Source organism: Euphorbia lathyris, chromosome 3 (assembly GCF_963576675.1).
Source record: "Euphorbia lathyris chromosome 3, ddEupLath1.1, whole genome shotgun sequence".
Taxonomy (NCBI): domain Eukaryota; kingdom Viridiplantae; phylum Streptophyta; class Magnoliopsida; order Malpighiales; family Euphorbiaceae; genus Euphorbia; species Euphorbia lathyris.
Window position 1 is genome coordinate 8,626,250 of NC_088912.1, and position 12,784 is coordinate 8,639,033.

General features: G+C 33.8%; 1 protein-coding gene across 1 annotated transcript; it reads left to right on the top strand.

Annotated features, from left to right (window-relative positions):
- The first annotated feature begins 554 nt into the window (after positions 1–554).
- Positions 555–1,907, top strand: LOC136221897 (protein FANTASTIC FOUR 1). Its single transcript, XM_066009370.1, has one exon. It carries the CDS (start codon positions 676–678, stop codon positions 1,471–1,473), a length of 798 nt encoding a protein of 265 aa, XP_065865442.1. The 5' UTR covers positions 555–675; the 3' UTR covers positions 1,474–1,907.
- The last annotated feature ends 10,877 nt before the right edge of the window (positions 1,908–12,784 follow it).

Genomic DNA, 12,784 nt, shown 5'->3' on the forward strand with positions numbered 1-12,784 from the left:
TAGTAAGGTATTTCTCACATGACAATTATTATACAATCAACTGTTATCTATGTCATGTCAACATCTCGTAAGTTTTTTTACTCAAATTGGACAAAATGATTATAGTGGATTCAAACTCATTTTCTTTTAACAATATTTGAAATTGCACTATCTAATAAAAGTTATGTTTAAGATCCAACTATTTTTTATGCGGAGTTTGAATCCGCTTATACTCAATAATCTTAAAAGTAAGTTTATACCCTAAAACATATTTCAAAAAGACAAAAACTTGTAAAACTTGAGAAATTCTACTGTAGATCGAGATCAGTATTGACCCCTCCATTCAAATAATTCCACATCGATAGTCAGTATCGGATCTAGGATTCACTAACAACGAGTGGTGGCCTCTCGTGATTTAACCGGCAGTAGGTGCTTAAACCCTTTTCTGGATCTATCATTATTGGTAGTTAAATTGATGTGACATCATCTTAGTGGACTAGACCCGTATGGATACCGACCCATTGCATAACTTTTCAAAAAACAAAGAAAAAAAAGTATCTTTGCCCCCCTAATTAATAGAATCATGCATTGATTTTTTCTACCCAATTTCATGCCAATCTCGTGCCTCTTTTCTCTCCTTTTTATATTTGTTTATCTACACCTTCCTTCACTCTAAGCTTCATAACATATCCTTCCATGGCTGCCTGTAAAAGCCTCCACCATATCTTCGAAAAACCATTACCAGAATCTCCTTCTCTCCTTCCATGGAACTCTCTTAAATCCATTGAACAATCCTCCTTCACTGAATTATTCGGCGAGCTCCATTTCAAAGACAATTCCTCTTCTTCTTCGTCTTCCTCTGGTTCTTCTTCCTCTTTCATAGATTTAATCTCATCGGAAAACGAATCAGAGACCAAAAAGATCCTCCCTCCGTCGCCGTCGCCGGATTCTATTTTCACGAAGCAATACAACGCCTCTAAGAATAGTATCAATGGCGGCGGTGAGGTTTTTTCCCCAATTAAGAACTGTGAAAGTCTGCAACTTTGCACAGAAGGATTAGGGTTTGAAAGCTTTGATGATGTTGAAGACATGAAAAACGAAGATTGGCAACAACAGCAAGATGAGAATATAAGCGTCAATAAAAGGAATACTATCATTCCGGAGAAGAAATTGAGGTCAGGCGGCGGTGGTGGTGGTGGAGGAGGAGGTTTTCCGCCGCCGATTTCGTGTATAGGAAAGAGTGGAAAACCTTGGGTTTCGTTCAAATCTTACCGGCATGATGGGAGGTTTGTTTTGAAGCAAGTAAAGATGCCAAGTCAAGAGTTTTTACATGCACATAGAGAAGATGGAAGGTTGAAACTGCACTTTGTTCAACCCAGTGAAGAAATTCTGGAAGATGAAGAAGAAGAAGATGAGGAAGAAGATGAAGATGGAGAAGATGAAGAAAACTGTATAGAAGAACATGAGCAAGAAGAAAATGAAGAAACAAAGTAGATTTTTTTTTACTAGCTTGAAAATTTTCCATGTTTTTTATTACAAAAAAAAAATAGAAAAAAGAAAAAAAGAAAAGGAGAAAAAAGACCTTGACTCTTAATTTATGCATAACTTCTTTCCTTTTTTAAGTTTTAGATTTTCCTCTTGGGTACGAAATATAATTACGCCTTTCCGAGCAGGGCGGAACTACAAGGTCACGGAGGGTCCGTCGATCCCTATTCTTCGAGATACTAATGAAAAACTCCATCGACCTTCAACTCCAAATGAAAAACTATGTTTACGGACATGATATTTAGTCTTAAATATACAATTTTCGTCAATACTTTCATTCTAACGGAATTTCTGACAAATTCAGATGTAAATTAGGAACGAAATATTCCGAATGTGATTTGTAATCTCAAAAAGATTTGTGTTTTCTTACTAAAGTTTTACCTACCGACACTCCAAGTTTTTGATTCTAGTTCCAAAACCAAATGAAAGATTGTCTAAAATCACTCATTCTAAGGTAAATCACTCGTAAATATAACAGATCCACATATTATATATCAAAGCATCTACATGTGAATTATTTTCTTAGTTTTATCTTTGTATTTTGAATTAAGAGAATCACTAAAATTATCATCTTTATGAACCCAAAAGACTACTAAAGCTTATTTTCATTAATTAAAAGTTCTTATTTTACACATGCAATGGTGGAGACAGAGAGAGTGCACACATGGTGTGTTCATTGCACTTCTGCTACCAAAATTCATCTTAAGAGGGATGGTTTCAAACAACCCTCCATCCAAAAAGAGGGTTTAGGGATAACGATCCAGGCCTCTTTCATTCTGCCACTTCTTGGATGGTTTACATTTGATATCTTTGTTTAGTTAAAATGTTCAGAGTTTTCTATAGAGAAGAAGAGAAATAAAGTTTGAAGTCATGCAAAAAGCTAGGAAATCATTGGAAAGATTTTATTTTGCGTGTAACGCATCACATCATTCGTATAATTACCGTGAAAAAATTTGTATAAAATTCTAAACTCTAAAATATAAATTTTAGACTTTCAAAACACAATTCCAAGTTATATGATATACCATCAAATTACTGGTCCAACATACCATATTATCCATACTTTGGACGTATATTAAAATTTCTCATCATTGTGCCATGAATGCTATGAAACAAGTTGAGAATGATTTATTAATCACACTTAGGCCCTGTTTGGGAATTAGCTGTTAGCTGTTAACTGATTACATTAGCTGTTAGATGTTAGCTGATTACATTAGCTGATTTGACTAGCTGTTTGTGTAGACCTGTTTGGTAAAAATTAGCTGATTGATAATAGCGGTTTGTGTAAAAAGACGAATAAGGGCATTTCTTTTTTTAATTTTAGGACCTGCAAACTAAAAGTAGGGTTAAAGAAGTCCATTAATTTTAATATTGCAAAACGCTAATTGAAAAAGCTCCTAAAATGAGCTTTTTCTAAATTAGCATTTTCATCCCAAAACTCTCTCCCAAACCTCTCTCCACCAAACACTCCAATTAGCGGTTTCAGTGGTCAAACCGCTAAAGTTGGTCAAAACCGCTCTTTTTATCCCAAAACGCTTTTTACCAAACAGGGCCTTAATCCCAAATGATTAAAGAAGCTTGTTTATATATAAGATGAAGGTGAGAGTATAAAATGCTAACTAGAAAGTACAAAAGATAGCGAGTGAGAAGCTAAAAACTAATGGAGTTGGTTAAAAGTTAGTTGAGGGAACTATTACATTCCCACCAACCTTGATACCAATGGTAGGGGCATAAGGTAACTTCACAACCCCTCCTCAAGATGGAGAAGGTGATATGTCAAGCATGCCCATCTTGGACAAAGCATGAAGCATTGTTTTGAGACTTAGAGATTTAGTAAACAAATCTACAAGTTGAGCTTTAGTCGAAATAAATAGAGTATGCATAAAACATGTCTCCACTTTGACAATCTATATCAACATGTTAGATTCTGTCATGTGAAACATGATTTTTAGCCAACAATGGCTAACTGATTATCCCAATGCAGTGTGATTGGTAAGATGACTTGAATCCCAAAGTCAGTGAGAAAATGTGAAATCCACCTCACTTCACAACATTTTATAGACATACCTTGTATTCAAAATCTCTCAAAGATCCGCTGACAGTAACCTATTTTTTAGTCTTTCATGTGATTAGAGAAGATCCCAAGATTATGCAATAGCATGTGAGAGATCTTTTGGTAGTTAAGAATTTCCCTCAATTTGCTTCATAGTAAGTTAATTTATAAAGTGTTTTAGGAACTGAGATAAAACAATCTAAAGGAACTGCTGCCTTTAAGATAACAAATCTTATATAAAGCTGCTTTTAGATGGTGTTCACAAGGACGCTGCATGTATTGGATAATTTCTTATGTCACAAAAGTGATATCCGGCCTTGTGAATTTCAACTAGAGGAGTCTACGGAAATTGAAGCATTTGTCAATTCTGTGCCAAGATCTTTAAGAATGATCCTATGTGTCATATTATTTGCTACTGTTGAAGCTTGCAAAAGTCCCGCATCTTTGACCATATCCACAATGTATTTTTGCTGAGGTAACATAATACCAGTTGATGATCTTACAATTTCAATGCCAAGAAAGTATTTGGCAGGACCAAGATCCTTAATATTGTATAGCTTGTGTAAATGATTTTTTATTGTTATAATATTTTGCTCATTAGACCCCATGACTAAAGTGTCATCGACATATATGATTAAGGCAATAAAACCAGTTTCTATTGATAGAGTAAATAAGCATTGATCATTAACTAACCCCTTGAATCCATATGCCAACAATTGTGAATATAGTTCTTTATACTATTGCCTACCCACCTGCTTGAGCCCATAAAGTGACTTCACTAACTTGCAAGCTTGACCTTTTGCTACATCCAATGTGCCATGTAAATAGGCATTGTTAACATTAATTTGATGTATGATCCATTATTTTACTGCTCATATTGGAATGAAGAATTTAATTGTGACCAATCTTGCTATAAGACTAAATTTTTTGAATTTTTCAATCCCAAACTCTTTAGTTGTATCCTTTTGCAACCAAAATAGCTTTGTACCTATCTATCTCACCATTTACTTTATATTTTATGCGAAAAATCCATCTTGTGGAAAGAGGTTTTTTTGTTTGTTGGTAATGGTATAATGGACCAAGTGGTGTTGGCTTCTAAAGGTATTGAGTTCTTGGTGCATTGCTTCAATCCACATAGGATCCTTGCATGCCTCTTGGTATGTTTTAGGCTATTTGGTTTTGGAAATGTTTGAAAGGAAGGCTTTATTTTGAGAGAAAAAGGTAAGAGGCAAAACTGTATTAGTAACTGATGTGGGAACACATGCTATAATATCTTGTAACCATGTTGGTTTGATTGATGTTCTAGTTGGTTCAAAAATAAGATCATTTATGTGAATAAAAGAAGAAGATGGATTGATATGAGTAGGTGATGTAGTCAATGCTGGTAAAATATTTGGATTTAAAGTTGAGGATGTTTGATTATGTATAAGAGGTACAACTTAGGGATTAGAAGAAGATTAGGAGGGCGTGTCTGTGATTTCATCATATGAAATAGTAGATGGAGGTCAATGTTGTTATTGGGGAACATAAAGGAACACATTTTCTTGGAAAGTTACATCTCTATTGATCACTATCTTGTGAGTAGTGAGGTTCAAGATTTTAAAACCCTTTTGCTTTGTGGAAAAACCAAGCATAATTTCCTTGTGTGCTCGAGGACTGAATTTGTCCTTGACAAGATGTTGTATCAATATAATAGCACTGATATCCAGAAACCTTGTACTCTTTATAGTCAAGAAAGTTTTCATATAGTCTTTTCATAAGGTGTCTTCCACCCTAAGGTTTTGGTTGGCGGTGCATTAATGACTAAAACTACCATTTGTATAGCCTCTCCCTAGTATTTTGTTGGTAAATATGTTTGGAAAAGCAACACTCCGACTACTTTCAACAGATGCATGTGCTTTGATCACCCTAGTTTATTGGGGTGTATAAATGCATGTTTTATGATGTTAGATGCCAAGTTTTTCAAACAACATTAGTTGGTATTGACAAATTATTTCCCATTTTGAGTTCAAATAGCCTTAACTATCATGTTATGATGTGTAGAGATAAGTTTGAAAAATGTCTCAAAAGCATGACAAGCTTGTGATTTGCGATGCAACATAATCACCCAGGTGGCCCTAGTGTAATCATCAACTACTGTTAAAAAGTATTTTGCACCTCTAAGAGATTTTTCTTATATTGTTCCTAAAGATCTACATGTATAAGTTCAAAAGGAGACTTCGTAGTGATATGGCTTTGAGGAAAAGATAACTTATGTTGTTTAGCGTTGTAACAAATTTTACAATCATCTGTATTACAAGCAAATGAAATGTTAGGAATATGACTTAAAGCATTTATAAAGGCATGTTCAAGTCTATTATGCCAAATATTAATACCCTGACTAGTAAAACAAGTTTGCATCTTATTGATCGCATCTACAAAGGTTGTAAAAATGTTAGGCAGTAATCGGACGGACAGAACCCTCAAGGATTAATCAGGGGATTAGCCGGGATTAATCATGGATTAATCAAATTTGTATTTTTAATCAAAAATTGATGTATAAATTCAATTAAAATATGTATTATATTATCTAAAAATAATAATATAAAATTATTTAATATAGAAAAACACTTATAAAAATAACATATACCTTTAAAAATGGGCAAATATCAAGCCTTGTTTTTTAACATTGTCTGCAACAAAAGATGTTTGCTCTAGCAATTATAAGCCTTCCACCATCCAAGGTACTACAATGACTTCATGTGTAGTGTGGTCCTATAGAGTATAATACTCTTTATGAAAAATGACCTCAACATTGTTCTCATGAAAAACTTGGCCAAATGATAGCAGATTATACTTGAAATGAGGCACAAAGAACACATTATGCTGAACCAACTTACCTATTAGTTCAACATCTCCTATATACTTTTATAGCATGTAGGCTTCCATCAGGCAATATGGTAGTTTGTTGAAAGGCATAATTTGTTTGTTAGTTAGACAATGTGTATTTGGACTCACATAAGAAGTTTTCCCACTATCAAGAATCCAACATGTGTCATGAGGAAAAATGATTCTTACTAGAAACCCCGCAAATGCAAAAAAATCTGTGATATGAGATTATGCAGCATTTTTCCCTTTTAGCATTTTATAGACTTCTATCACCATATGCTTCATATATAAATTGTAATGTTATTCCTTCTGTTCATCATCAGAATCATTGTCATCTTCTATGACATTTTGGCTTGAAGCATTTGCCTCATGTTTAGTTTTCCCTCGATTGTCTTTTCTTCTACCACTATTGCCTTCTTTCTTGATTTCTTTGCCATCACTCCACCATTCTTGATATCCTACTATCTTGAAATAAATAGCTCTAGTATGGTCAATCATCTCAGAATATTTGTCATTTTAGCCTCGTTATCTCTTATCTTATTCTTTCCTTTTTGAAACGTATTCTTTATGTTGTTAGTTGCACAATCTGTTCTTGTGAAGTTGGCTATCTCTACAGAATGCTCAACATAATTTTATTTTGTTTTTCTACTTGTAACAACAATGAATAAGCCTTATTTAGATTAGTCAAAGGATCCATTAGACTTATCTGATTCTTGATGTGATCATATTAAGCATTAAGTCCCATTAGAAACTGAATGAGTTTATCTTCCTCATTGATGTCTGTTAATATTTGAAAGATATTACACACATAAGATTTTGCAGTTCTGCATTTACATATTGTCATAGGCCTCAAAAACACTAACTCATCCCATAACCTCTTTAATTTGTTGAAGTACAGAAAAATGGAAAGATTACCTTGTGTGAGTAAGTTGCTTTCACGTTTGATCTTGAAAATTTGAGGTCCATTACTTTCCACCAATACGATGAGCCAAGTCCTTCATGAAGAAGCATATTGAAATCGTTCAATGATTTCTTTGGAAATTGAATTCAGAATCCAAGAAGTTACTAGATAATCTCGCTTCATCCATTTCTTATAAGCGGGTGTATCTTCATTGCTAATCTCTTAATCTTCAAGAATGAAGAAAGTTCTTTCGCCTTTAAAGCTCTGAGGATATATCTACTCCATGCCATGCAGTTCTCTCCACTTAATTGAATTGTAAAAATAACTAACCCAGGATTATCGTTCTTCTAGATCACACTTGTGTGATTTGATCCCGATTGTTTAGAAGTATTTTCATTCCTCTGGTTTGATGTTTGCATCTTCAGAAAATTCTTCTTTTGCACTTAGCTATCGAAAATGATTATTTCTTCTTTTATTCACCATTGTTGGGAAGAGAAAGGAGAAACAAAAGGCTCTGATACCATATGTAACAAGTTGAGAATAGTTTATTAATCACACTTAATCCCAAATGATTACAACATCTTGTTTACAAGATAGAAGGTGTGAGTATAGAATGCTAACTAGAGAAAATATAGCAAGTGAGTAGTATAAAAGCATCAATTTGATGCATACAATTTTTTTTGCACAAATTTGGTGCTATATTAAATTTTTTGATACAACATCATTATTGGGCTTGGGCCATATGTGAATTTTTATAAATGAAAGGCTTAGTGTTTAAATCTCATTTTATGTTCTACATAGAAAAGTGAGTGGAATGACAGAATGGCTTATATGAAATGTCCTCTCATACTTGGGTATTGCCTCAAGGGGTATCGAGCTTTGTTCAAGGGTGAGGACTTACATGGAGCTTGGTTCACGTTGACCACCGTGCATAGCCGTCCATCTGAGTGGGTTAGCGCGAACTCATGCGTGCTTCCTCAAAGGAAATGCTCAAGCTCTCTTTGTTTTGCCAGTGAATTGACCTCTCTCTTGCTTGTCCCCCGAGGTGTCCTGTGGACCAATTATTATTTTTATTTTATCTAACATATATTCTTTTAAGGAGTTTTGAAATGGTCCATGATCTCAACCTCTCCCACAATTTTCCTCCTGAATTTTCTTTTCAGTTAAAAAAAATTGTATCCAACGTTTAAACAGATACAAGATACATATCCTCTTTTTTCTAGGATTACCAATTCTCTCTTGTTTCAAAAAAACTTGAGCATCTTTTAAGAATGTAGAACTTGATCCATTTGAAACAGTGCAAATCAGAATTGTATTTACAGTGATTCGACTAGGCTATTTTATCCTAAAGGCTACTAGTATGCTTGCATATCTTTAGGCAATGCCACGAATGTCTTAAAGAGCGCGATCTCGTTCATGACTCAAACTTTTTGTGTTTGGTACTTTCATTTTATAAATTTTTTCTTTTTAATATAGTTTTTTATATACAAATATGGGTTTGTTATTATTATTTGATAAAGTGTTGTCATTTGAAAGCAATCTTTTGTTTGAAGAGAGAAAATAAGGAAATGAGCTGAAGTAAATTCATTGTAGCAACACCAAAACATAGAGAGAATGAGGACAATATGGTTTAGGGTAGCAAAAATAAAGAAATATGTAGAAGATAATCTAAACTTGCATAAAGTGATACACGTTTTAACTTATATAAATGTCTTCTTATTCCAGCACGTGACTTAGAAAGCTAATGAGACCTTTTAAGCAAGTTTATGGGGTTAATAAGACATCTCTAAAATTTAGGAGATCAATCGGATAACATAAACAGGTACATGATGCCTTGATGTCTTAAGCTTTTTTTAGTTATTCACTTTTGGCAAGCAAACTAGGACAAATTTCAAAAATTATTAGCAAAATTCTTTCATGTTTCACGAATCTCATTATTTCACTTCACATGTCTATCATCTTATCAAATCAGATACGTGATGCAAGTGGCATTGTGTATCCCAACTTGCCGGAATTCTTATCATGCATTATGTAAAGTCTACATATGGCCCGTTTGGTAGGGATGTAAATGGGGCGGGCCGGGACGGAGAATGCATTTCCGATCCCTGTTCCCTATCCATGTCCCCCGCGAGCTAAATGGGGATAAACTTATCCTCATTCCCCGTTTACAGATGTTTCAAAAACGTTATCCACATTTCTCATTCCACATTCCCCGTCGGAGAATCGCCGTTTATGTTAAAAAAATAATAAAGACAAATTAAAAAAAATAATAAAGACAAAAAACGTTTATTAGCAATCATTCTCAAATTTTTCAAATCACAAAAAACTAAAAATTGAAACAACCAATCACCTAATTAAGAGGACGGGGATGGGGACGGGGATCCTCGCATGATGGGGATACTTTTCTGCATCTCCGCCTCATCCCCGTCACGATGGATAAAATTATCTCCATCCTCATCCCATAGAGATCCTTATCAGGGATTCCCCATCCCCATCGGGGCGGTTCACTAATGGGGATGGGGCGCCTAATTTACATCCCTACCGTTTGGTTTACCTCCTGTTTGCTGTTGCTGTTAGAAAAATCTGCTTTTCTAAAAAACAGGGTTCCTACTTTGTAAAAAGCTATTTTTCATTTATAAAAGGCAAACAGGAGGTCTCTAACGAAACACTTAAAACTCTCACTTTTAAAGTGAAAAAACAAATATGAGAAGGAAAATGAGTAAACGAACATCCCCTATATTCCAAAAACGCACAACCCTTACTTTATAAACCAATTAATGTACAACTGATGTAGAAATGTAAAAATAATATTTGAGCATTCTAAAGATGTTTGAAATTGATCTAACCTTCTACCCTTAAACTTGTGAATTGAGATATTTTAAAATCTATACAAAAAAAAATCCACCTAAGAGGTAAAACAAGAATAGTTCAAAAGAACATTAAAAAAGAAGGCATCTTGAATCCAAAAAAACAGTAGAACTTTAGGCATCAAAACAAAGTATATATTGATCCTTATTAGATTCTTGGAACAATCTTTTTCAACATGAAAAGACATTGAAAGTGAACAAATGTATATTAATTAATTAGAAAACAGATATTAAATGTACATTATTGAAGACAAACAAAGATTCTTTCTATCACACATGGCAGCCTGTGAATCCCAAATCTAAAAATAGCTAAATTCTTGTCATCTGTTTCTATCTTTGCCGGATAGCGACAGGTTCAGAATTCACTGACCGACAAACAGTACTTAGAATATGTTTATGATAATATATGTATGCATATTTGATATTATATGTATAATAGATGTTTTTGCAAGGTTAAGATACAAGAATTGAGAAATGTAATTAATTTTAACTAAAAAGATTTTGGTATCCTTATATTAATTGCATCTACTAATTAATTTTTATCTATTTGCAAAATGAAATGGCAACTAATATAAGGGTGTAATTGGTAAAAGTCAATTAATTTACATGGATTGTATCAAAACGTCATATATTATAGAACAAAAAAATTTCTCTAAAAAGACATCTATTGAGAATGGAGGGAGTATTTTTTTATACTTTGCAGAACAAAATTAGGAATAAAATACACGAAAATTGGCAACCATAAGCAATTTTATCATTAACATCTAAAAATTATACAGTTTTATCCATAATCTCTAAAATTAACTTCTAACGTTGGCAGTCAAACAATTTTATCCATAATGTTGATAAGTTAAATCAATTTTAGACACGATTAAAAAAATATAGATATTTTGTTCTTATATTCTATACCGGTTGATTCTGATTTTTTTTTTTAAAAAAGCATCATGAGACTCCTGATCTTTCATTTTTTGGTTCCTTAAACCATTGATCTTTTATTTAGATATATTAAGTCATTGATAGCAAAAAGAAATAGCTTAGCACATAAAACTCGGTTAATATAATGTTATTCATTCCACATGCGTACAAAATTTGTATTTTTCAGTTTAAAGACAGTTTTTGATATTGTAATATAACTATATGAAACTGTAAAAAAATTAATTCAAACTATAGAAAATATATTTTCAAACACATATGAAATGAATAACGTATTTTTAACTGAATTAGATATTCACAGCTAAGGTTTTTTTGGTAGGTATACATATATCTGTGTTGTGTTACGTCATAAATGATGCACGTGCAGTAGAGGAAACGAGATTTATGACTGAAAAAATAGTTTTGTTAATAATATCTGAAATTAACCCAATTTATTAACATTATAGGTACAATTACACTATTTTAGACACTACATAAATGTTTGTACCTTACCCCCAAAAAATTAAAGCTCTGTACAAAGCTTCCACGAAGTTTTCCAGTATTTTTCAACAACCAATGAATGTTTAAATCAACCTCCTTAAATCTATAACTGTAATAGACCAATCACGAGGTGACACATCAACAATGATCCTCTCGAATTCATAAATGCAACGGACCAATCACACAGATGACACATCAACAATGATTCCCTCAAATCCATAACTACAACGGACCAATCATGAGGTGACACGTCAAACGTGATGTTGACGTGTCACCTCGTGAATGGTCCAAACCCAATTTTTCTTGGAACATCATAGGAAATTTTGGCCATGGACGGTACTCAAAGAAACAAGTCATAAGTAAAACAAAATATAAATATGAGGACATTATATTAACAACAATTCTAATCATTCATATGATTGTCAAGTTGGGGAAATTTGCTGCTTTCACCATATCTACATCACATGCTGCAACTATCATCAATTATGCATCCAATCTTATCATTAACATAGAAAAAATAAATCCAAAAATATAAAATTAAACTTTGTGGTTTAACTGACTTATAGAGACAGTTCTTGTGGTTTAAAAATTTATAAATAAGGGTATGTACTTTTAAAATTTTGTAGTTAAAGGATATGTGAGTTAATTTTTCGGCTATACAATACTTGTGGTTTAGATAATTTGCAAAGTCATACATTTTAATTGCTCGAAATCGCTTCATTTTGGGTAAACAATTGTAACACTCTGTTCCAATACCATGTAAATATTATCCGCTCTGGCCCAATTCCAACACATTGGGCCTCACGGCTTTAAAACGCGTCTGCATGTATTGGATTCTCATCTTACTAATAAGCCCCAATCACTCCCTCTCCATTTCCGATGTGGGATTCGGTTCATTCCTGTCCCCATCGCCATCCCTTAGGGCCGCTCCTTGCTCAGGCCTTCTACCCCGGCGCCACCCTCTCCGGACCGGGTCGTTACAGGCCCACCAGCTTCCGCCTGGTTCGTCCCCGAACCACACATCGTACGTGGAGAGTCGGCTCTGATACCAATTGTAACACCCTGGTCCAATACCATGTAGATATTGTCCGCTCTGGCCCAATTCCAACACATTGGGTCTCACGGCTTTAAAACGCGTCTGCATGTATTGGATTCTCA

Coding starts and splice junctions, on each gene's coding strand:
- LOC136221897 (XM_066009370.1), top strand. CDS start 676: ATGGCTGCCTGTAAAAGCCTCCACCATATCTTCGAAAAACCATTACCA.